Source organism: Rhinolophus sinicus, chromosome 3 (genome assembly GCF_057876585.1).
Source record: "Rhinolophus sinicus isolate RSI-liver-muscle chromosome 3, RSI-T2T, whole genome shotgun sequence".
Lineage (NCBI taxonomy): Eukaryota > Metazoa > Chordata > Mammalia > Chiroptera > Rhinolophidae > Rhinolophus > Rhinolophus sinicus.
In genome coordinates, this window is record NC_142503.1 from 105,274,923 (window position 1) to 105,302,465 (window position 27,543).

General features: G+C 37.1%; 1 protein-coding gene across 5 annotated transcripts in view; it reads right to left on the reverse strand.

Annotated features, from left to right (window-relative positions):
- Nucleotides 1-27,543, reverse strand: part of LRRC49 (leucine rich repeat containing 49) — a 129,563-nt gene that overhangs the window by 99,677 nt on the left and 2,343 nt on the right. Inside the window, exons 3-8 of one of the 5 annotated variants that reach the window (XM_019736012.3) lie at nt 26,174-26,261; nt 20,252-20,449; nt 19,802-19,904; nt 16,160-16,363; nt 9,830-9,896; nt 3,849-3,992 (exon numbers count right to left, since the gene is read on the reverse strand). In XM_019736012.3, the coding sequence (XP_019591571.1) occupies nt 3,849-3,992; nt 9,830-9,896; nt 16,160-16,363; nt 19,802-19,904; nt 20,252-20,449; nt 26,174-26,261 (804 nt within the window). Of the gene's footprint in view, nt 1-3,848; nt 3,993-9,829; nt 9,897-16,159; nt 16,364-19,801; nt 19,905-20,251; nt 20,450-26,164; nt 26,262-27,543 lie in introns of all 5 variants that reach the window. The other 4 variants (XM_019736013.3, XM_074328207.2, XM_019736015.3 and 1 more) reach the window with 4 other exon arrangements.

Here is a 27,543-nt window from a genome sequence, read left to right on the forward strand (position 1 = left end):
AAAACTTGGCAACATCTTATAAAGTGAAATAATGTGCGTACCCTGGCACACAGCTACACTTCCCCCAACTACCCACCAGTGAGCATTGTTTTTCAAATGCAGGTTGCAACCAATATTTCATTGATCAAGAAATCAATTCAGTAGGTTGAGACCAACATTTTTTTTTTTAGCTCAATATTTTTTAATGAGATACAATAGAATTAAATAGGCTAGGATATCCCAGAATGGGTTGCACTAAAGGTAGGTTTCATGAAATACTTATTTCCGTTATTTATAATGCATCCATATAAACATGTATTTAATAATTGGATTTCAATGGAAATTTTATTTATTACCATAGATCATGGCTAAAAATGTCTGAAAGCCACTGACCTAGATAAATGTCATACATACACAAAAAGACATTAACAAAAATGTTATTTGCACCACTTCTTAAAAAGAAAAAAATTAGAAATATTACTGTCCATTAATAGAAGAATAAATACTTCATTACAATCATACAATATACTATATAAAAATGAAAATTAGTGAACCAGAGCTACAGGTATCAACATAGATAAATCTCAAAGTATAATGTTAGTAAAAGCAGGTTACAGAAGATATGTACAGTATGATGATACCACTTACAGAACATTCAAAAGCATGCAATTCATTCATATTGTTAATGATATATATATATGTATATATATATGTATGTATATATGTGTATATATATGTATGTATATATATGTGTGTATATATATATATATATATATATATATATATACACACACACACAAATATATATAGGAAAAGGAAACAGACATTCATGGGAATAAACACTAAATTCAGAACTGTGGTTACCTCTGCAAAGGAGAGAGGGAATGTAATGGTGGAGGGCTACATGGAAGGCCTCAACTATATTTGAAAGGTTTTTATTTATTAAGCTGACTGGTGGATATATAAATGGTATCCCTATTCTTTTGGGGTTGCATAATTTTTTAAAAGGGAAAGATATAAAAACTAAAAAGACACCTGGTTTAAAATTTACAAAATTTCCAAGAAAAAGAACAATTAATTGAACTACAATACAAACAAACCATAACTTTTCTGCATCAAAAACATAAGAGAAGGAAGTTTCTGATAAAATGGTGAAATAGGTAATGCATCTATTTCATGACCTTCCCAAGATTCAATGAGTGAAGCAAACACACACACACACACACACACACGCACAATAAATAAATCTATGGCAATGATTAAAACAAAAGAGCTGTCATTAACACATCAATATTTTTGATGAATTTCAGGAAGCTGGAAAGCAGGTGGGGTCTTACCGGAGATAACCCTGAACTCTGCAGCTTAGAACTGGCAAGAGACGCTGCAGTGCAGACAGAGCAGCAGTTCTTTCTGACAGGATCCCATCGTACCCCATGCTGGAGTCAGTCATACAAAGAATAGCCTGGGACCTTGCTTAACTGTGGCTAATCAAGTGGGTGTGTAATTAAAGGTATGTCTACTCCACAACTATTCCTGCATACCAACAAACCCACTCCACCCCAGTCCACTCCCACCGCTGTCATGTACAAACACAGCCACGCACAGAGCAGCTGCCTGAGGAAACCCACAGCTGGAGACTCAGGATCTGCTCTCTAAACAAAACAGAGCTATGTATTAAGGAAGGATGGGGCATGTGGGGGTTTTATCCGTGGAGATGGTTAATAACTGCTATCGCAGAACCAGAGTTGGGGAGGAATGGCAGTTTCACCTGGCACAAAAGATATTAAAGTCCTTCCATCCCCAAAGTCTTTCTTACTTTGGCAATTACAGAGTGAGCCTGCCTTTTCCCTTCTACTCACTCTAAAGGGAAGTCTGCCAAGGTGTGAGATTCAACAACTTACACAAATCTAGTGTTCATTCAAGGGAGAGATGTTATGGTTAAAAAGACCCATTCAGCTATACAGGAGACCCAGCTGCTACTTAACATGGTCTTCATTTAGGGATTGCCAGCCATTGAAAAAAACCAAACCATGAAAGAAAAAACACTGTAAAAAGAATAAGTGGATAACTGACCATGGAGAAAAGATGAACTCATGAAAAAACAAAACAAAAAAAAGAATCCTCAAATTTAAAAGCCTCTTGGTTCTTTTAGGAAAAGAATGCTTTGAAAACGAAACAAGTAAGAGTTGGATAATGTTTCTTATTTATCCTTATATGTATATACTCATAATTTCCTATAAAGTAATATGCAAGATACTTGACATGATAATGATACCATATGTATACTATTTACTGAATCTTTTTAACTTTTAGAAATTAATTTCCTTTTCCGTCAGATGTTTACTGCTGCCTAAGCAAACAGTGATGATTAGACGTAATACTCAACGGGAAATTCAGTAAGCAATTTCCTGGATATGCATAATGTGCTTTCTAAATGAAAGACAAAATACAGACAGGAATATGCTCGGGCCAGTAGATTTCTGTGCCCCACTCTACCAAAGATTTTTGGGGTTCCGACCGTACCCAGTGTCTTGATGGCATATGAAGTCCAGCCTGAGCAATTCCTAGAGACTCAACAATGTCACAGATTAACTCAATCTGATTGTCTTTTAAAATAAACAAGCCATTTCCAATATTTAAATCCAATCTGGGGAGCACCTGACAGAATTTATAGGCTCTGGAGTAAATCCACGACTTGGAGGAGGTTCTGAAATTATCCCAACCTCTTAGGAGATGTGAGCATTATATGGCTCAGATCTTCTGGGAAGCTTCCAAATGAAACCAGTCAGTACAATGAGGCCTGGAAAGAAAACTGCATCTGTCCCCCAGCCTTTTCAAGTGTACCACTTACGTACTGCTTAACTATTTACTAAGGAACTCAATGTCTTGAAAAAGAGTTAGATTGTGCCTTTAAGAGTGCTTAAATGATATCCAGAGAACCCAATATAGTTTTTCTATTGCATGTAAGCAAAAGAAACTTGTTAAAAGAACAAATGTTTTCATTAATCATTAGAAGTCTTCTTGGTCTGTATCATATCATGCAGCTGGAAAGCCATATTTCTAGTCCTCTTCATATATGCCCCGTACAAAATACCTGAGCGTCAGCTGTTACGTAGTTGCTGAAGTTGAGCACAACTATAAATCTAACAAGGTTTATCTTCAGAGTTCCCGAGTTGCCTTCCTGTAGTTTTGCCCCCACAAAGCTAACTTTTTTCCTCCTGCTCACATGCCAGTTCTCCTCCATCTTTGACTTTTTTCAGAGTCAACGAGCCAAAAGGACCCGAGAGAGAATCTAGTCCAATGCCCTCATTTAAGAGAAAAGTAAACTGAGGCTTACACCGTTAAAGTGATTTACTCCATGTCACACAACTAATGAGGGAGGAAGCTAAGACCAGAACTAGGTCTCTGATGCCCTATGCAATGCTCTTTCACTAGACCAAGCTGCCCTTTAAAAACTGCAAAGAATATGATATGTATGCATGTCTTCACAGCCCTCAGCCTCTGAGGTGTTTCCCTCTTGGTGCAACAATACATCAACTTCCAATCACCAATTACCTTCTTTCCTATTAATTCTATACCCATGACAAAACAGGAAGGGATTCAGTATACATTTATACTAGCTGATTCATTTACTGATAATATTTCTATTCTGTTTTTAATTTTATATTTATCTTTTAGAACAGAAAATACCTCAACAGTTCCCAAATCAAAAAATCATAAAGCCTAATAATTATATGCACAATTTAAATTCAGAAAAAAGAACTAAATTACCTTAGATGCATACTTTGCATAAAGCAATGATATAACATTTATTTCATTTCCTTAAAAGAAAAGCTGGAACCACATATTGATGCCATTTTAATACTCACCACAAAAGTGATTTGATTGTGTCGCAGGTTAAGTTCAGTTAGTGAATCCAGCCCATTAAGATTATCAACATGACTTAAAAGGTTCCTGGCAAGGTTTAAAACTCTCAAAGCACACAAATGATTGACATTTTCGATTTTGGTAATCTGTTAAAAATGAGGAAGGGATGATTAGCAGGCATAAATCTCAGATATGTATATTATAAAAACCTTAAAAATTAAATATATAGCCACTGGACTCAGTGACAAGTTTATATAAAGACATTTAAAAATCTGTTTCCAATATCCTCTGTTGTAGATAATATGAAGTCATTTAACTTGTGAAAATTAACTAAAGAAATTTATTTTATAATTTGACTATATTAAATATTTGAAGTAAATGTTATCAAATAATCAAAAAGCCCATCATTTGGGGCATGTCTCGGTGCCTAACACCACGCTTGGTCCCATGGAGGTGACAAGAAGTATACATACTACCTGCCAGACAGAAACTTACTGTGAGTCGATGGCACGAGCTCACAATGTTTTGACGTAGCAAGACAGCCCTCCGAGTGAAAAGGCAAGGAAAAGAAATGATTCCAAGTTCCCCTTGTTAATTCCATTTATGCTGAAGCATCCTGAGAGCAATCAAGAGTCCGAACAAAAAAGATTCAAGGAACTAGCACCCCCAGTGGAGGGTGAGGATGGCTATTCTTTATTAGTGGAAGTGCTGAGCAGAGGAGGCAGATAATGTTTAGCCAGGGGGCAATATGGTGGACCCTGCTTAGAACCAGAAGACGAATCGTGGAGTGTTCTCACAAGCACAGAAGCACTGACCGGCAGCCGAAGAGTTCAAGTTACACAGTCAGGTAAGGTAAGGGTAAGCAAAAGCTACTCCCGTGACGTGATAAGAGCTCAACGTGATTCTGAGGCCCTTGTTATTGTCATATTGCAAGCAAAGCAGAATGGGATGAGTTTCTATGTGGCACAGAAGTGGGGGTCCCTGCCGGGACTTTGTCAACCTTTTAATGTAACATACTTAAGTAATAATGAATCATACACACAACATTGTTCTCCTGAACATTAAAAAAATAAATTTCACAATCACAAGAGGTTAATTTTCTCATCTATACCACCATCACAGTATTATTTGAAATTTATTATTTAACACTTCAAAAGCAGATGTTGGGTAAAGGAACTTTTTTTTAGATTTATCATACAGCTTCTATGTTGTTACTTGGACCTTCTCTTACATTCGAGAAATACTGTGTGGATTCCATATAGGTTTGAGATGAGAAACCTAAGTATGCTTATTGTAAATTCAATGATATATAAAGGTAACATCTGATCATGCTTTAAAATTTGTCCTAAGATTTTTGGTCCAATGTAAAATGAAAATAAATAAAAATCATAAAAGAAACAAGGCCATCAGTATTTGCAGATGACAGAACTAAACAATAAAACTTGGACAAAAACACTTCAAAATAAACAGGTGATAGCATTTCAAATGTATGGAATTAGCAAAAAGTAAAATAGACACTGCATAAAATCAGTAATATCAGCATAAGCTTGAGAAATTCTCCTAAAATACTAAGGAAAAATAGAGCTAGAAAGCATAAGAGAAGAGATGAGAATATGGAACCCAGACAAGTATATAGATGTAACAAACATACATGTAAAAGCAATATTTAAATATATAAAATAAAACTTTCCTGAGTTCAAGAAAGATAAATATATATAATGAAGGGCACAATTATTGTATGACCTGTGTGTGGTGTCTTCCCCTTTCTGCTAATTATCCTGGGGCATTTCTTTTAGAAAACTACACTTCCCCAATTCCATCTGGTACCAGTGGGACTTACAATGAGAATGCCTACATTTTAATTTCCTTTCGGTTTGGTAAGTCTAAAAAGAAACAGTGGTAATTCTAATATATAGGTATCAACCTGTAATAATAATTTAAAAAAATCACTGGGGATATTGTTCAGATTGGTTTACAATCGAATAGGCCAGAATCATATGCAACGTCTCTGATGGAATAGTCTATTACTCACTGCAGCCATGGACAAAGCCACAAGCATAGAGTACGTGATAAAACACTTCAGGCAAAGGGTGGTGTAGAGTGACAGCATAGTTCTTGATTAGTTAATAAACTTCACAGCAAGAAGAAAAGATGATAGGAATGTTCCAAAGCCCAAGTACGGGTCACACTAATCAGAGAGAGGGTCCCAAGATAGCCTGCAAAGCTTCTTAATACACCTAGGAAAGCTGGATACTCCAGCCTTATCTTTTGTATAAGAGCAACCCAGATCCCTCTCACTCAATGAAGACAAGCTTCTTACTCAGCAGTACTAAAGGGGCAAATGTCTGCTTTCAGACAAGCAACCACAGAAAGGGCAAATTCTCCCTGAATGAAAAGATGTCACTCAAAGAACAGATTCTTGAAGCACATGTGTGTCCATGTTAAAGCAAGCATTTACCAAGAGAACAGATTCTGGGAGACCAAACAAAATTTAGATCAGAAAGTAAGAGTCAAACTCCCAGATTCCTCTGCATTCTTCACTACTCACATATAACCAATTGCTATATCACAATGTTTCTACTTTTTAAATACTTATCCAATCTGCCGCCTTTTGATATCCCTACTGCTACTGCTTTAGTTCAAGCTATTACCACTTCTCACAAAGATAACTGAAGTAGACTCTCAACTGTTCTGTCTCCGGTTTCATCTCCCTCCATCTCTTTCCATTCCCCAGTTTATTTCTCAAACACTATCATCATTCCTCAGAATGTTTTACATCCGTAAGCCAGTTGCATTTTATTCCACAATGTACACCAAGTATCATTTTTATTTCCAACAGAATTTCAAGAGACAAAAATTATTCATGTAATTTTCTTTTAGTTTTTTAACTACTTGGTGAAATTTTTTAAGAGCTGGACATTGTTTCATCTTGAAAAGTTTATCTCCCAACATTTTAAAAACCTAAGGTCACCAAGACGGCCTTTGCTTTGAAATACTCCAAATGTTTGCTTATTGGATTTAGATATTTTGAAACAAGACTCAGATTTTCATTTAAAACTTCCTTCTTGTTATTATAGATCCTTGAGAAATAATTTGTGTGGTACAAATGTTTAGTCTTAATACATATACTATCACAAACACATGCAGAAATTATAAGTCACATAACCACAGGTCATCTAGCAAGCATTAGGAGCATTTTTCATCCACATAATGATTGGTAAATAACTCCTAGACATAACATACAGATCAAGTGATATGTTATTTATTTATCAGGTGCTCTTATAGATTTTGGGTAATGCCCATGAATTTCTTAAAGGTATATTATAATATGGAAACCACATTGTGTTTATTTCTCATATGTGCATTTTTAAATAAACTTAAGAAAATATTGCTGCCATAAAACGGTTCACTTATAGTCATAATAGTTTTAAATAGTGGACTTATAGTTTGAAAACAGTGGACTACAAGATAAAATAGCAATTCCTTAGTATGATATTCAAAGCTCGCCACAATCTAGCCCCTACCCGCCTCTCACACCTCATCTCTCACTGTTCTCCAATGCCTGCTAAATTCTCTCGTAGTAAAAAATACCATGTTGCTTTTAGTTTCAGTGCTTTTGCATATGATAATCTTTTACTGACAAACTCTTTAATTCCTCTTCCCCTTCTACCACCATCTAACTGGTAACTTCCCTCTACAGAGTGACACTAAAGAGCCTGCAGAACAGGACAATTCCCAGGCCACCAACCCCGCTCTCACAAGGGGTACACACGGACAGACACACAGATGGGGCTAGGACGAGATTAGAACCCGGCAGATGTGGCCCGTCTGGATTGATCAAGTTTTTTATTAATTACATTAGCTTTCCACCAAAACTACTGGGACTAACAGCTGTTCAAAAGCCTAGCGAGATCACACTGAGATTTGTGCCTGACCAACTGCAAGTGGCAGTGGCAGATCTTGTTCTTCACCAGGCAAGGACTCCTGGATCATTCCAGAAGGAGCACGTGGCCCTCAGGAGAGGCTTTACCTTCTGCATGAGTGTGAAGCTCGGGTAGCTATTCGTAAGTAAATACTCACATTTGAAGGTTAAAATTAAAATAGAAGAGCAAAGGGTTACAAAACAGCCGAGATGCTCTGAGAGAAATGAATAAGGAGGGGGAACATAACAAACCAGATAGAGAAATTAAGACAGACAGATATGGGGGAAGACACAGTGACTGAACAGAATAACAAGCCCCGATTATACAGTAATCAGGGAAATGGAAATTAAAACCACCAGGAGATACCTCTTTATAACAATTTAATTGGCAAAAATTGAGCAGTCTGACAATTCCAAATGTTGAAAAGGATGTGAAACAACAGAATCTATTAGGCATTACTGGTGGGAGTATAAACTGTTACAACTGCTTTGGAAAACACTGGTATTATCTTTTAAAATTAGATATTTAAATAACCTATGACCCATCAATTTCACTTTTAGGTCTATACCCTAGAGTACATGGGGCATATGGAAGAAACATGTACAAAAACATTCTTAGAAGTACAATAGGAAACAAAACAAAACAAAAAAGAAACAATCCAAATGGCAATCAATAATAACCTGGAGAAGAAAAGTTTTCATATAACCACATCATGGAACATACAACAGTAAAAACTAATAAACTACAGTTACTTGGTTAAAATAGATGAATTTCTGTAACATAATATTGTATCCAAAAAGCAAAAACAAGATGACAACACTGTATAGTCTTATACCTTTTTAAAATTAAAAGACAATGCTACTAAACAATGTATTATTTAGGCACACATACCATATTTCCCCAAAAATAAGACCTAGCCAGACCATCAGCTCTAATGTGTCTTTTGGAGCAAAAATTAATATAAGACCCGGTCTTATGTAATATAATATAATATAATATAATATAATATAATATAATATAATATAATATAATACCGGGTCTTATATAAGACCAGATATAATATAATATAATATAATATAATATAATATAATATAATATAATATAATATAAACCGGGTCTTATATTAATTTTTGCTCCAAAAGACGCATTAGAGCTGATGGTCCGGCTAGGTCTTATTTTCAGGGAATCACAGTATATGTGATAAAACCCACTAACAATAACTAACAAAAGAATAAAAAATGTGAAATCCAAAATAGTGGTTACCTCAAAATAAAGGAGAAACGCCTAAGTATTAGAAAGTCATTAGTAAATATTCTAGTTCTTCGGTAAGGGGTGGATAATGTGTGTTTTAAAAATAAGTCAATAGGGGCCAGCCCAGTGGCTCAGGTGGTTAGAGTTCCATGCTCCTAACTCCGAAGGCTGCCGGTTCAATTCCCACATGGGCCAGTGGGCTCTCAACCACAAGGTTGCCAGTTCAACTCCTCGAATCCCGCAAGGGATGGTGGGCTTCGCCCCCTGCAACTAAGATTGAACACGGCACCTTGAGCTGAGCTGCCTCCCGGATGGCTCAGTTGGTTGGAGCGCAGGCTCCCAGCTACAAGGTTGCTGGTTCTACTCCCGCAAGGGATGGTGGGCTGCACCCCCTGCAACTAGAAACGGCAACTGGACCCAGAGCTGAGCTGCGCCCTCCACAACTAAGACTGAAAGGACAACAACTTGACTTGGAAAAAAGTCCTGGAAGTACACACTGTTCCGCAATAAAGTCCTGTTCCCCTTCCCCAATAAAATCTAAAAAACAAACAACAACAACAAAAAATAAGTCAATAAATGACTAAATAAGAAATAAAATTGTCACAACTATACGGATTTAGAATGTTTTATCTATCATTTACTGCTGAGGAATTACCAAATCTTATATAAATAGGCTTAATACCTTAGAAAATCAGAGTAAAATAACTCTTGAAAAATTCAATATAAGTATAATTCTTAAAACTTTTAAAATGCCAAATTTCCTGGACTTTTTTTTCAAAAAACAAAGAAATGATAGGGCTTTACAATACCTGATTTCCATGAAGGTCCAAGACATCTAAACTTTTTAGATTCTCCAGATTTGAGATTTTCTTGATTCTGAAAATCAGAGTAAGTAGAGGAGAAATGTAGCTGCATCACATCTATTATAAATCAAAATATGTTAAAGCATAATTCACTTTAATTTATTATAGATATCTATAAATATATAGATGATACATAATTATATACATATTAAATAAAAACATACTTCCCATTAATTGAATTATATTGTTCAAGATCCAGTCCCACTGGGGGAAATGTCCTCCCATCCCAAAAGTCCTATCTTTAAAAGAGAGAAATTCTACGTCTAAGAACCTTAGGCAAGGCACGGATTCAAGGAAGTCCCTTTCACCTCAGAATATGCTCTAAAGCCCTAACCTCAGCGCTCGGGACCCTACAGCATCTGGTTGCTGAGCTTCTCCAGCCTGACCTCCTCCCGGCTCAGGCTCACTCACTCACTCTGCTCCAGCCCCAGGGGCTTTCTTCTCTCTGACCTCACAAGTTCATTTCTGCTTGTGTGTTTACCTTTGCCGTTGCTTCTTCCCATGTTCTTCCCCTGGAAGTCACATGCTTCACACCTTCACATTATTCCTGTCTCAGCTCCAACAGAGTCTCAGAAGGGCCTTTCCAGGTGACCCTATCCAAATAGCTCTCCTTCCCTGTGCCCATTGCTCTTTCCTTCTCCTACTTTAATTGACGTCAGTGCGTTTATCCTTGCCTACATTCTATTATTCAGGTGTTTACTTTTATATGCTCTCCTTCCTTAAGCCAAAACGTGAGCTTCAAGCGGTCAGAAAGTTTGCTATGTCCCTGCGCTACCCCTGGCCCTCAGGACAGTGCCCGGCACTGAGTAGACACACAGTAAGCATTTGTTTAATGACTGAGGAACATGCAAAGCAAACGGATGAGTTTTCTGTACAAGGCTGTTCCTGACAGGATAATTTATCACAGAGACAGACTGAATACCACCTAAATGCTTTCTACTGGACTTGCTCAGGGTGTGAGTATTATTTGGAATGTTTGATTTGCCATGTGGTGAAAAACTGAAACGTTGCTATAAACTCAAATCACAGAATTTTATCTCTAAAATACGCCCTCTTCTATCCCCTAATGCCTAGCGCCTACACACTGTCTCCCTCACTCCTGTCTTCTACAGCTGCCTTATCTGTCCAAACTGCCTCCGGTTGGACTCTTCTAACAAAACAGAACGAAAACCACTTCTCTTTTATTGTTCCCTCCCCGGTAGAGCCTACTTTCTCCTACTACCATTACTCAGTAGCGGGAAAGGAGCAAAGAAAGGCTAAAAATTAAGTTCATGGAATTCATCTTTATCATCATCTTCCTTTCACTACTTATTTCTGCTGGCACTGTTTTCTGCCTCAAAGAACCATTTCCAGCTTCCTAAATGTGTCCAGAATCTGGATCATCCCTTGAAACTTCCTACATGTTGATCACGTGTAAACACCATACAAACTTAAACTTCCTGAATTTCTATCTCCATTTGACCTCAGCCATCTTCCATAATTACCAAACCCAGAATTCTATCACGGCAACCAATTCAATACAATTTAATTTACAAAAGACACCCCCTGTGTACCATCACAGGGTGATTGTAGTTCTTCCTCTCTCCCTCCTCTCTCTCTCTCTCTCTCTCATTCTCTCTCTCTCTCACACACACACACACAGACAAACACACCCCACGCTCCCTTATGACCACAACCTCCTCTTCAGTCTCCTCTCTCACACCATCACTCTGGCAGAAATCTGCTCTTTTTCTAGAAAGCACCCTACTCCTTAAACATCCGTAAGTCACTTTACCAAACCATTAACATCATTCTGGATTCACTGGAATCCTTCATTAGCCTTCATTCAGAGTTAGGCATTTAATACTATCCTATCTAACACTTAAATGTCTCTAATAATAACAGCCAATATTAATAATAACAATAATACTAACCAAACCAGATAGGAAAACAGACAAAACTTTCAACAAAATTATTCTTCTGCCTGCTTTGCTTTTGAAACACCTAAGTAGTGGGGGGAAATTACAGGAACCCAATCACATGGCTTAGGGCAGAGTGATGCTTTCTAACAGCAACCTGACCGTGTAGCCATTAGAGAAGCCTTTTATTCCATTCTTTATACTCCAAAGCTCACGTTCCCTAAAACAGTGGTTCTCAAACTTCTGTGAGTATCAGAATCATCTGGCGGGCTTCTAAAATACAGATTGCTGAGCCCCACCCCCAGAGTTTCTGGGATAGGGTCCAAAAATGTGTGTCTCTAACAAGTTCTTGGATGATGCTGATGCTGCTGGTCCAGGGCTCGCGTTTGGAGAGGCAACGCCCTACTCTATCGATCTTCTTCTTATCAAATCTCAGCTCCCCCTCATCTGAGCTTTTGAAGGATGAACTCACCTACTTAATAGAAAATACTAAGGCCTATTCTAAGGAAATAAGCAGAGATGCAGACAAAGATTTATGGACAAGGGTATCCATCACAGCATTATCACAGTAAAAGAAAACACACATGTAAGTGTCTAACAAAAGGGAAAATTTAAGTAAATATGTATATATACCCATGCAGATTATACAGCTCTTAAGAAATTGTATTTTCAAAGAACATGGAATGACATGGGAAAACATAAGTAATAAAATATACATTTTCAAGTGAGAAGTACAGTATAAAAACAATTTTGTAAAACTGTGATACATGAATATAGAAGAAAGGGTGCTACTCAGTGTTGATAACTGAATCTTGGCAAGAAAGCACACGGATGACTGCATGTCCTTTCCATGTCATATCAAAGCGCTGTCAGCAAGCCTACCGAAGGATCAGCTGACTATTTACTACTGATGAGAGGCCAAACTGTCAAGTTCTATACTAGTTGGTAGAGAACTGATAAGATGTAATGATTTTTGACAGGTAGGAATATAATTTATTTCTGTCTAGTAGGAAACATAACCCAGACCATTATGATTCTATGGCTTTTATAGGACATTAACCTGTTTTATAACTTACCAATCTTAGTCCAGCATTCTTTATTTTTCATTGACTATGTATTAGTTTCTCTTATCCTCCTTTGAACCAGCTTTGTCATCCTACTAGCTCCCTCATTCTTGAGTTCATTAAAATGTTGGCCTGTAATTACTATTTGTCTGAGAATTCTTTTTAACATTTTGGAAATTATAAACAAAGGATGGAGATTGTCCCAGCCCAAATTTCTCTGATTTGGAGGTTCAGTGTAAACTCCTTCCGTATGGATCAGAAACTCTGGGCCCTTTGGAGGCACTTCAGTCACAGAAACCTAAATGTGCACTATGCCTATCCACAGAGCTCTGCCAGGGCCGCCAGTGCCAAGCTGGCCAATGAAACGCCCCTACCTGTTGTGATTTCAAGCATCCTCTTAGCTCTGAACCTCCGCGGCTTTATGACTCTCACTTCGGCTCCTGATTGCCCAGATCAATAGGAAGAAAAATAGGCAAGTCGCTCAGCCAGTTACACTCTAGACCGACTAAACATCTTGCTGTCCTGTTCTCATGAATTGCCTTCGCCATAGATTCTCTCCCCACCCCCAGGACCCGAAATGACATAAAAATCGATATGTTAAAGAACTGAGAGGCAGATGAAGGTATCTGTTGGCCTATGAGACCATGGTCAGATTAGGTACCGAGGAGAGGAATTTGCAGAATCCTAGTCAGTTCCCGAATAGTTTAAGATTTTTACAATAACACCAATGTGATCTGAACAATTTTTTTTTTTTTAATTCTCCCATTAAACAGAACTGAAGCAAGAAAAAGACCAGGCTCACCTAGCACTTTACTAGCTGCAGACATCTAGGGCTATTCCCAGCCTGTCTCTGCAGGCCACCTTATGTTACTCATGACAGGGGGAAGAGCCTGCTGTAGGATCCATGTGAAAGCTAGGCTTTCCGGGTGGCAGAGACAAATCCTTAAGTGGGAACCCTCAAGCAATTAAAAGGAAAGGAATATGGAATGCCAGGGTCTGGCAGGGAGTTTTGTATAGAGTCCTAGGCGGCCAGAAGCAAGTGCAGAGAAATTCTGTTCATTAGCCTGTAACCATGAGGGCGCCAGAAGATCTCACGAGGATAAACAGGGGCTACAGAAACCAGAAGAGATAGTTAGATGGCAAGAGCCAAGAGCAAGTGGTATAGAGGGGTTAACTGTGCTTTAGCAGCAATGGAAACTTCACATACAGGATCTTAACAGGGTTTTTCTAGCTTTTGAGCAGAAATCTTTGTTGCAGCTGCTTGAACTTAGAGGCATATGGTGGCCTGGATTTTCATATATGGTCCCGTTGCCTCGGACAAGAATGTCTTCTAGACCGGTGCGGTACTTCACAAGGTGGGAAGGAGAAAGCTTTCTGGACTTGAGCAGCAGGGGGCAACGAGTCATCCAAGACTCACATGCTGCTCTCTTCCCCAGCAGTCCTCAGCCCAGTTTGCCTGACGGTCACTAAAATACTGCCTCGGGACAGACTTGCCTCTTCAAGACTCACAGGCTCCTTGCCCGGACTAAGTCAGCTGGCTGGAGAGCAGTGGGCATATGTTTAGGGATCAAATTTGCATTGTACTGACACTTCAGAAATATGCAACTTGGGAGAATGTGGAAAGTTGTCCTCTGACTCATTTTCTTTTTTATTCAAGAACACTAACTGTTCTACAACTGTATAACAGCTATTTTCTTTAAAGATAAATAAAGTGAAATGTGGCCGAAGGCAAGCAAACAAACAAGAAGATGGGGCAGCAGAGAGAAGAGGAAGAGACTGCATTAGGTTGCTTTTTACTTGGCCGTGGTAAGGATTTAGAGAAGGGCATTGGGCCTTTTAGAGCTGGAGAAGCAAAGAGACTTTTAAAAGGTCAGGAGGTCTAATAGACTGATGTCTGAGGCACAAATTATTTTTTTTAAAAACTTAAAAGGTTATTTCTGAGAAGCCAAAGAATCTAAAAAGTAGAAATAGGAAAAGAGAGCATATTGAGAGATGATTTAAAACGTTAGGAGCCAAGAGCAGCTCTTAGATACTATGTTTAAAACTAGAAAAGGAGATTTAAAATATCACTGGGAAATACCTTAATCAAGGACTAAAAAGAGAGCATAAAGGCAATGGTACTAAAGAATAAATGGAAGCTGGAGAAACAAATCAGTAACTCCAAGGATCAGAAACTCGTAAAGAAATCTCTGGGACAGACAACAGGGAGCTCCCAGAAGAGAACGCCTTAAATGTATGAATTGACTTGACTCCTCACTGTACTTACTGAACTGCTCTGGATAATTCCTCCTGTATATGTCTCACCTTGCAAAAGTGACTTTACATCTCCATTTCTCCAACTGTAAAATGAGAGAGCTGATCGCTGAGGTCACTTCAAGCTAATACTATACGATCCTATAATTCCCCCGAATTCCCTAGTGCTGCTATAATGTTTAGTCTAACACACGAAACAATAGTAGGTGATAAGACTACACTGATGGGAACTTTCAAGAAACTACAACAGGTAAGAGCCTAGAACTCTTGGACATGATCTTGGAAAAAGTATCTTATATTACTGTTGGCTAATAAGAATAAAGAGGTAATTCAAGGTCCATGCTATGTGTGTGTGGTGGGGGGCGGGAGGGGAGGACACAGGGGAAGGGTAACCAAGCTTGCGTATAATGCCATACCTAAACTTCATCACTTGACAATATAAAAATCATTTTTGGATTTTTCCAACAGCCCTTCTTTCTAGGCATTGCAAAAGCTATCCAGTGAAGCAGAAAGGAGAGAGAGGAGATGAACAAATCTCAAGGAAATTAATCAGGAATTGTATAGCTGCGCTACATAATAGAGCCTTATGAAAAGAACTGGGGACATTCATATAGGATGTTCATAACTTATATCCATACTGTAAACACCATCTGAACAAAAATCAATCAATAATTTGACAATCACAAAGTATCAAATGTCTACCCTCAGTCCAGCTCTGAGAAGAATCACTAGTGAAATATGCCTAACGTGAACACATATGCTTAAAATACAGCCTGAAAATATAAATGCCAAAGTCAGCAATTAACTTCCACATAAGATATGGCACTGGAAAGCAATGGAAATAACAAAATACACACTCAATAAATGTTATTTGGTTTGACTGTCAGACTGAATATCATAAAAGAAATTATGATTGAATCTTAATCCATTCAAATAATCTTTAAAAAAATTTAGTCTATTAGGTTCTTAACTAACTTTCAGTTCTGAGTTGCCATCCAAACACCGCAGTACTCAACATTGATCTTAACTATAATAAACAACAACTGCTCTACAAAGATTACCTGTTTTTCCCCAGCAGAAGGACACGGAGCGATCTCAGAGTAGAAAGCCCACTAATTTCTTCAATCTGGTTATCATATAAATCCAAGAATATTAGCCTCTGTAGATTAGAAATATTTTGGATTCGAGTTATAAAATTGTGTTGAAAGTTCAACAAACGCAGGTGCTCTTCCCCATCGATGATAGGACATACAGTCAGCTTTTGCCTAAAAAACATTTTAAAAAGTTAGTAAGGTTCTGATTTGGCAGCCTGCCTCCTCTTACAAATACTATTAATAGTATCTTTGTTGTGAGGAGAAAAAGATAAATAGAACCACTTCCTGCCTCCGTGAACTAAGCATCCTAGATCTAATCGTAAATCATTCATATAAAAGCCAATATATTTTGACAAGGGTAATTATTAATGTGAAGTGTACGTTCTCATGGTATTAAAAAAAAACTCCAATATAAAATGTTTCACATAAAATGACTTAACATCAGACAACACTCAATGTAATTGCCTTCTACAACAGCGGTTGAGATGATTCGAAAAACCATGTCACATAACCAGAGAAATGTCCTTGCCATCAATCCACCGGTAAGAAGGCTGCTCAGGCAACTAAGTCATCAGGACATAAAACCATACAAAGGGTCTCTCGTAGAATCGTAAACACTTGAGTTGGATGATATCTTAGGAAGAGTAAGAAATTCAGCCATCTATAGTTCAGTTTGATAAAAACAATTTCATCCTGAAATCTATTAATGATAAGGTTGCCCTTATTGAAAGTGTCTGCAGAAGCTTAGATTTTAAGTACATGATTATATGTTTAATACTAACTTTGAACTTCGTAGACATTTAGAACGCTACAGAGTACGATGAAACCTTAACAATATATGCCTGTAGCTATATTTGAAAATAAACCAAAACAATAAGCCTCCATTATGCAAAAAGTGATAATGTATTGCATGTGAAGTCAGTATGTGCAGGGCCCTTTAAGAACTCTACTAGTGTGAAACAATGGCCAGATAGAAATGATTCTACTCTGAGATTTCCAACAGAGTTGTCAAGGAAAATGTAGGTCTATTGATCAGAGTGTGAACAACTCTAATAGGGAGATTAATTACAAATATTTCCTTTCAGTAAAAATCAAGTTAATGTGACCTTTAAAGCAAATAAATCAGAGTGCTACAAGCATAAGTGAAACTGTGGAAGTGATCAGAATTCTCCTCATAAAGAGAAAAAAAATGATTAGCATAAGGAAGTAACTGAATGTTAATGGTTGACAAAGATGTGATGTTTAAAAATACAGACCCTGAAGAAATTGTTTTAAAATAGAAAAAAAGTTTAAAAAAAAAAAAATTAGGCAATAGTTTAATTATTTTAATGTGTGCTTAGTATTTAGAATTTATTTCACATATTCAATTATACTACCTCATTTGGTACTTCTGTTTTATAAATTATAAATTAATAAATTATAAGTTTAAAATTTATATCTTTGTGCATCAGCTTAGCAAAAATCTTAAATTGTCTCATTTTTCTTGCTTCAAGTCTTCCTGTTTCACATAGTTAAACTTACTGATACCCCCAGCTTCTAGTTCACCCAATTCTTGAGTCAGAAATCACTAAGATAGGAAAAAAAATAAGCTCTAACCCATCACTTACATAAGTAGCTGCAGCTTAAAATAAAATCACTTTCTCAGATTCCAAATCCAGTGACTAAGTCCCAACTCCAAGGCTCGCTTGTATACCCCTTAACCCCATAGGTCCCTGTCATCCAGCAAAATAAGCAAATACACACACACTGGGTTATTACCCAGTGCTCTCCAGGAGAGTCTGTTATGCCTACAAAATCCCTGAGACGCTATACCTCCTACCCCCATACTGAGGTGTCTGTTAGCCCATGCTTTTGCCTCCAGATTTTCTCCTTGATGCTGGCAGGCTGCTTTCCTGCTACTCCAGTCCTACCCTAACTCCCAGAACAGCCAGAGCCCAGCTCTTCCAAGAATTTCTCCTCAGGGCTAGATTGTAGTCTTGAGCCCCCAGTCTCCTGGCTAAGAAACTGCACAGCACAGCACACCTCCCTTGGAAATTCACCGCTGTTGCCCACTGGCTCTCAGATCATGATCCCTCAATGCCTTGCTTCTGCTCCAGCTTTCGTGACTGGACATCCTGGTACCGATCAAATTATGCCTACGCTTATGGCATCTTTGTGATTCCTGCCATTTCACAAGCAGCCTTTGAAGCTAAGTTCATTCCCTTGGTCCAGACTTCCCTAGGTAAACATGTCTCCATCTGATCAAAGTCTGCTTCTTCACCCCAGAGGCCCATGTACCAAGGACCATCTTCATAACTGCTTGAGTCGCTCCGAGCTACGACACAAGTGCCTGACTTGTTATGTCACAGTCTTACAAATACTGGCTCCTGCTTGTCTCAAGTACCATGAAACTGAAGGGCTGAGGTACTATTCTTGGCTGTACTTTTAAAGACTGAATTAAAATTACCACAAAATCCCTCAAAACATTAAAATGATATTGTGAAAGTTATAAATCAGAGATAGCATCAGAATTTCAAAAACCAACAATACTACAAAGATGCCATGAGAGTTACTGCCCTCAAGTGTTACTCTGCCTACAAACCATGTTACACCCTCTGGAGAGCTTTCTCCCAACTACAAACACAAATGATCCATGACAATCTGCTGCCAGGTGTGCACTGCTGAGCGATTATGTTTGCTTAACAATTTGCTGTTAGCTGTGCACTAAGCTAAAGGTATGCACAGCAGAAACGGTTTCTCTGCTGGTTAGAGCACTAAGGTAGGGTTGGGACCTTTCATCCACCCTTCCATTGCAGGTATATTCCAGGATTTAAAGATGGGGATCAAGTCCTAAATATACTCATTTATTCAAAAAGTTTTTATTGAGAGCTTATTTTGTCCCAGGTTGTTCTAAGTGATGGGGATACAGAACTAAATAAAACTCCCCATGTTTGTGGAGCTTATGTTCTAGTAGGAGGAGACAAATAATAAACTTGGTAAGTAAAATGTTTAATATGTTCGAGGGTGATAAGTACTAAGAAGAAAAACAAAGCAGAGAAGGAGGCTGGGGACTGTCAGGGTGAAAGGGGTTGCAGCTTTGGAGAAGGTGGCCAGGGAAGGTCATCCCTGAGATGACAACATTTGAGTAAAAATGTGAGGAGATAAGGAAGTGAGACTACTGATGTGTGGAGGAACAGCATTCCAGGAAGAGGGAACAGCAAGTACAAAGCCCCTGAGAGGTAAGCATGCTCGGTATATTCAAGGAGGCAGAATGAGTGAAGGAGAGATAAGGAAGTGAGGCCAGTGGGGTGACAGGGCCTGGAAGCCTGGGGGAGGACTACATTATAAAGGTTTTTCTAGCCCAAAATCCATTTTCATCGATGTCATATTTTAGATTACTTAGTACTCTTAGAGTATAGCCAAGTTCTTTTACATTATACAGATACAAAATTCCTCCCCATACACCTGGAAGGATAACTAAAAAATCGGTAACAGTGATTATACCTAGAAAGGAGAACTGGATAGCTGGGGAACGGGAAGAGGAAGCGAGACTTTTTGTACCTTTCAAATCTTGTACCATGTCTATGTACTATCTAGTCAAAAAAATAAAATAAAACAAATTGTCCTCACCTTTCTAGGGTCAACCTGTCTGAGTAAAGAATTTTCTCTTCAGAAGAACGTTGGAGAATGGGAAATGATGGCATTGATGAGCTCACCAAATTAACATGATCACCTATTGAAAATGATATATAAATTACTTGATTAAGAAAAACCTTTAAAAATCTTAAAACTAAAGTCACCTTATATTTGGAGAACTTTGGCACTTACAAATACCTTTTCTAGAAAGTATAGTTTCCATAGCTCTCCATATTTGAAATTAATTACTAACTTTGAGTTTGTTTGTTTCTTTCCTCTCAAACCTAAACTATATGTTCTGTGAATGCTAACTAATTTTTCCCTTGCCTTACAGATTGGTTGAAAGCACAGAACTACTATAGTGCTATCTTTACCCCTTTATAATGCTCACTCCTAATAGTAAATTTTAACGCTCTTAGAGCTGAGATCATAGTCCCTCATTACCAGATACATTTGGGCCAGCACTATGACAGCCCTGCCGGATTCTGGACTTTGAAGGTGTCTGAATGGAAGAATCTCCAAATGCTGATAAGGAGCTCATGGTAGTTTTCATGTCCAGCCCACAGAGTTCTGTCACGTTTGTTGTGGATGAGATGCATGCGGATTTATTACGAGGCGAAGGGCTTATTACTCTTCCATCTCCTTCAAAATATCAAAAAGTTTATCACAAAGCTACATAATACATGACTTTGCTACAGGAAATACAGAGAAAGTAGTTTTAAATAGCAAATGCAAACCTCACATCATCACTTTTTGTTTGTTTGTTTGTATGCTCAGCTACTATTAACAGAGAATACTGCAGAACCAAAGTGATATCAATAAATCTTGTATAGTTATAGTGAGGGTCCGCAGGATGTATGACACCCCCATTGATTTTATAGGCTGTTGGTTAGATGTTGTCGCTGCCAATTAGGTATCTTTCATTCTACTGGGCAAACACATATGAAATTAACAAACTATACAGAAGAACATGCAGAAAATGGAGAACAAAAAAATACCTAATAATACAGTCACACACAAATGTGGCTGGTTATTTTTCACTTGAAGAAGATGGTTACAGATGAGTTTGGGGGTGTGGGTATATTAAGATATATTCTAAACACCCAGAAGAATGTAGAATTGTCGAGAAGAGATGCTGGGAAGTTCCAGAAATGAGGTAAGATTTGAATAACAGGTTGAAGGTAACACTTTGAGGAATTCTACTGTATTTTCTTGTATAAAGAGAAAATTTCATGAAAGCAGCAATTGATGTTGAGAAGAGCGATAAGCAGTAAAATAGAACTGAAGGTTACCACAAAATTCTGCGGCTTAAACTGACCAATAAGAAGATAAAAACAAACCAAATGTAGGACATTAGGATTCTCTTTGGCAGGCCATCATACAACATGATGACAACTTAAGATCAAGTTCCACATAGATGTATTAAAGAGCTAAAAAGCAATGGTATTTGCTAGCTTTTCTAGGTATGCCAAGTATAAACCAAAGTATCACACACATAGCTTCATGAACAAAACAACCAGTGACCACACTCCACTTTCTTTCTGAATATCATGAGATACCAAGGTAACTAAACATGACGTTCCACAGTACAAGCATTAAGAATTGACATCAAGGTCACCAATGACCTTGACCAGCTGATAGCAGGATAGCCAAGCAACCATCATTCAGTACACTAATTTGGAAACCAAATAAACAAACAAAAACTAGTCTGAGAATTAACTGATTAAGGATTCACTGATCAGCTAAAGGTGATAAAAGAAAAACTCCAAACAATAGACAACTTTCAGTTCTCATTATATTACAAATAGGTTTTTCAAATTCTTTTGTAAAGACTACAAGCCAATCCTCAGTTTAAGAGGCAGATCGAAACATTATAAGACTTTGGATGCAAAGGTAGTAATCAAACAGTAAATTTTATTTACACTCAGTGAATAAAGGAACTTTGTCTTCAAACTTTTCAACTCCTATTAAACACAGAGGTCACAATAATGATCCACATGATGAGCTTACTATCATAGTAAGTGTGATATATGTCTTACAAATAAATAGGAAGAGATGAGACTGATTAGACAGAGAGATCTTAAAATCTACAAACAACATCCTCTAAATGACTAGGAACCAGAGTTATCTGCAGTTGAAACATGCAAATATTTATGTGGATATATAAACACCCACATATATAAACACTCACACACAAGGCAGGACAATTAAGTGTTCTAACTCAACCTAGAAAATGTGCTCATTGATGAATATCACTATGTTCACCTTCAAAGTACCCCATTTGGGAAGCGGTGCACTGATGCCAGCGCCTAGTCCACCCTTCAAAGCAATTTTGGAACTCTTTTTCTGGAATGGCCATCAGAACTGTCCTATTACCCTTGATGTCCTGAATGTCATCAAAATGTCTTCCTTTCAATAATATTTCCTTTATCTTTGGGTAAAGAAAGAAGTCATTGGAGGCCAGATCAGGTGAATACGCAGGGTGTTCCAACACAGTGATTTGTTTACTGGCTAAAAACCCCCTCACAGACAGTGCCATGTGAGCTGGTGCATTGTCATGATGCAAGAGCCATGAATTGTTGGTGAAAAGTTCAGGTTGTGTTACGTTTTCACGCAGCCTTTTCAGCACTTCCAAATAGTAAACTTGATTAACTGTTTGACCAGTTGGTACAAATTCATAATGAATAATTCCTCTGATTTCAAAAACAGGTTAACAATATAGTTGCAACAAGTTTGCGAAGTTAATTGTCAGACTTTGTAGATGAACTCAGTGAAAACTTCAACAAAGAGATAGTAAGCATGAAAAAAGATACTGAAACCATAAAAAAAAGTCAGAAATGAAGAATACAATAACTGAAATGAAGAATACACTACAAGGAATCACCAGCAGATTAGATGAAGCAGAGAATCGAATCAACAATTTGGAAGACAAGGCAGGTAGCAGAACACACCCAGTCAGAAGAGCAAAAAGAAAAAAAGAAATTAAAACAATAAGGATAGTTTAAGAGACGACTGGGACATCAAGCATAACAACATTCACATCATCGGGGTATCAGGAGAAGAAAGAAAGCAAGAGAGTGAGAACATATTGAAGAAATAATGACTGAAAACTTTCCTGGCCTGGTGAAGGAAATAGACATGCAAGTCCAGGAAGCACACAGAGTTCCAAACAAGATGAACCACACAGGCCCACACAGAGATACATCACAAATAAAATGCCAAAGGTTAAAAACAAAGAGAGAATACTAAAAGCAGCAAGTGAAAAGCAGTTACATACAAGGGAGCTCCCATAACATTGTCACTTGATTTCTCAACAGAAAGTTGCAGGTAAGAAGGGATTGGTATGAAATAGTCAATGTGATGAAAAGCAAGGTCCTACAACCAAGACTACTCTACCCAGCAAGTTTATCATTTAAAATTGAAGGAATAATAAAGAGCTTCCCAGACAAGAAAAAGCAATCTTGAGAAAGAAGCACAAAATTGAAGGTATCATGCTACCTAATATCAAATTATACTACAAGGCTACAGTTATCAAAACAGCATGGTACTGGCATAAAAACAAACACATAGATGGAATAGAGAGCCCGGAAATAAACCCACATTGATGTAGTCATTTAATCTATGACAAAGGAGGCAAGAATATACAGTGGGGTAAAGACAGTATATTCAACAAATGATGCTGGGAAAACTGGACAGATATACACACACACACACAAAAATGAAACTGGACCACCTTGTTACACCATAAGTATGAATAAATTCAAAATGTATTGTAGATTTAAATGTAAGACCTGAAACCATAAATTTCCTAGTTGAAAACATAGGCAATAAATTCTCTGACATTGCTCTTAGTAATATTTTTTTGATCTATCACCTTGGGCAAGGAAAACAAAAGAAAAAATAAACAAATGGGACTACATTCAAACTAAAAAGATTTGTACAGCATAGAAAATCACAAAGATAATGAAAAGGCAGCCTACTGAATATTTGCAAATGATACAATTATAAGGAGTTAACACCTAAAATTTATTTAAAAACTCATACAATTTCAACACCAAAAAGCAAATAATGCAATTACCAAATGGGAAGACATGAATAGACATTTCTCCAAAAAGGATATACACATGGCCAATAGACATATGAAAAGAAGCTGAACATCACTCATCATCAGAGAAATGCAAAATAAAGCTACAATGAGATATTACCTCACACCTGTCAGAATGCCCATCATCAACAAATCAACAAACAAGTGTTGGCGAGGATGCAGAGAAAAGAGAACCCTCGTGCACTGTTGGTGAGATTGCAAATTGGTGCAGCCACTACACAAAACAGTTTAGAGGTCATCAAAAATTAAAAATAGAACTACCTCATGACCCAGCAATTCTACTTCTGGATATTTATCCGAAGAAATCCAAAACACTAATTCGAAAAGATATATGTACCCTTATGTTCATTGCAGCATTATTTACAATAGCCAAGATATGGAAGCAGCCCAAGTGCCCATCAATAGACGACTGGATAAAGAAATTGTGGTACATACATAAAATGGAATATTACTCTGCCATAAAAAGAATGAAATCTTGCCATTTGCGACAACATGAATGGACCTGGAGGGTATTATGCTAAGTGAAATAAGTCAGACTGAGAAAACAAATACGGTGTGATCTCACTTACATGTGTAATCTAAAGAACAAAATAAACAAACAAACAAAACAGAAACAGACTCATAGATACAGAGAAAAAAACTGATGGTTGCCAGAGGGGAGTGGGATTGGGGAGCTAGATGGAAAAGGTGAAGGGATTAAGAAATACATTTGGTAGTTACAAAATAATCACAGGGATGTAAAGTACAGCATAGGGAATATACTCAATAATGTTGCAACAACTATGTATAGTGCCAGGTGGGTACTAGACTAATCGGGGAATCACTGCATAAATCATATAAATGTCTAACCACTATGCAGTACACCTGAAACTAATATAAAATAATATTCACTGTCAAGTATAGCTGAAAATAAATAAATAAATAAATAAATAAATAAATAAATAAACAAACAAACTAATTAACGAATTAAATATAAAAATATACTTATCTAGACAGGCATCCACAAATCTGTATACCAACTTCCTCCTCTGACTTGAGAATAGGTTGGGAAAAGTATGCAAGTTTGACTCATAATTTACAAAACAAATTTAAGATATTGTTATCAAAAATGTGAAGGAAATTCACAACGTGTACAGAAAAATCCTACTTGAGAACTTTCAGGTTCACATGTATTACTGTGTGGTTAATGCAGTACTAGCACATAGTACACACTCAATAAATATGCATTCAATTGAACAAAAGAAGATAAGAGAGATGTTTCCTGCACTGTGGAACTGTGATTTGGTTGATGTCCTGTCTAGCAACTGGCTAAGACAAGAGTGTAGGATATAGGAAAGAGAAAAATTATGTCAGATTAGATGGGCCCAAAAGGAAGGTCCAGAAGTAATGAAACAAAAAAGGAACTAATATTCAAAACTGCCACATGTTCATGCAGCAAAGAAATGAACAAACTAGAGGCCTGTATGATCAGCCCTCTCATACAAACTCCTAGGAGGTGGGGATGGTACTGCATGTAAGGATACTATAGTGCTTAATGCTAGCACATGTCAGATAGCTAACAGTTGTTAGCAACCAACTAACAACTCAAATGTACCAAAAGAAATTTCTCCTTAAATTGAAAATGACATTTCAGAAATATAACCAGATCATATTAAGGCAGTCTTTTTCAAAGAATGGTCCACAAACCACAACAATCACAATCACCTGCGACATTATTAAAATTCACGTTTCCAAATCCCAACCAAGACCTACAAAATCAGAATGAGGAAGGGGAAAAGGGCAAGGAAAATACTAAGAATCTGCATTTCTAATAAGAGCTCGGGTGATGTACACTGAAGTTTAAGGCCTTTGATAAAAAATATCTATAATTATATGTGTAGGTAAGAGAAAGAAACTGTTCCTTTTCCACTTCTAACTTTCCACTATTTCCTTATTTCCTAAAGATCTCTGTTCCCATACTCTTACCTTGACTAATTATCCATTATCCCTCATTCCAAAACAGTATTTGGAAGATTCTTTCCCATTCTCTTATACATAGCCCACTCCTGAACTAAAATGCAACATCTTTTTCTGTATAGGAAATAATCTACTTGCTGGGTATGTAAAATCAATTCCGATTTAAACAAATATGAAACCAATTTGGCAACCAATTAACCATTTCATTTTTAATTCAAGTCTATTTTGATCTAGATATTCAGTATTATTAAACAACATTACTCAAAGAAAATAAACCATATGTGTTCTCTACTCACTGACAATACCTTGCCTACTTGAGTAGTTTCTTTCAAGGTCATGTTGTAAGAGTCGACCAGGGAATGATGATGTTTCTTTATTTAGCCTGAATTCAACCTAAAAAAAAAAAATGTTTAAGAAAAAAATAATCGGATAAGAAATTAACAATAATGAAGATAATTATAAAATAACACTAATAACCAACACATGCTAGAACATACAGATGAATCTGAAAACATGCTAAGTGAAAGAGGCCAGACACAAAATGCTACATATTGCATGATTCCATTTATGAAATACTGATAATACGAAAATCTATAAAGGCAGAAAGTAGATTTGTGGCTTCCAGTGGGGTAGAGTAGGGGGCATGGGGAGTGACTGCTTAATGGGTACAGGGACTTCCTTTCGGGTGATAAAAAGTTCTGGAGCTAGATAATGGTGATGGCTGCACAACATTGTGAATGTACTTAATGCCACTGATTTGTACAATTTAAAATGATTAAAATTTTATGTTATATGTATTTGGAAATACACATGTGCGCACGCACACACAATTGGAGTCAATTTCATAAGGTCGATGAAACTACATTCCATCTGAGGCACTTCAATTCCTCCATAGCCTCACCACACATACAATGATTAAAAGAATCATTTTCTCAAAAACAAAAGCAAAAAACATACAAAAACTAAATTCTGTTGGAAAAAATCACAATGTTTTTGTCATTAGAATTTCTTTAAGAGTCCAATTATAACAATCGTATATCTAAACCTTCTAAGAAGGGATTTCTCTAAATTGGTTTTAAATTAGTTGATAGAACTGAAAAAAACAAAATCAAACTCCTTCTCATGATCAGCCACAAAAAAACCCTAAATATGTATTTTAAAAGAATTATGAAGCTTCTGACACATCCATACTATAAATACTATAATAGCATTTGTATTGTCTCCTATGAATTATATGAGCTACAGGTACTTTCTCAGAACATATGTCCACATAAGAGAAAATGAATTGTTTGGAAAGAATTTGGATGCGGTATATTGTTCTCAGAAACACGTTATAATGGTAGAATAGGATTGTCCAGTGAAATTAATTAGCAAAGCTTTGGAGGGAATCCATTGTGTCCAATTATAATAGAGAATATTTTCAATTAATCTAGCTAACTGCTATTTATTCAAGATGATCAAATGGTCTAGTTTCCAAGTGTTCATTTTCATACACAGAATGTAATCAACTGCTGCCTCCTTGACTACTGATGTCCTTCCATGCCCCTACCCTTCTCATGCCCCTACTTACCCTCGTTGTGCTGTTATCTGTAAACTCTGCCCTTTGCTTTAGAGTTCCTCCAATGTCATCTATTTAATATTTTCTTTCTTTTTCTTTTTTTGACCCCACCCCCGA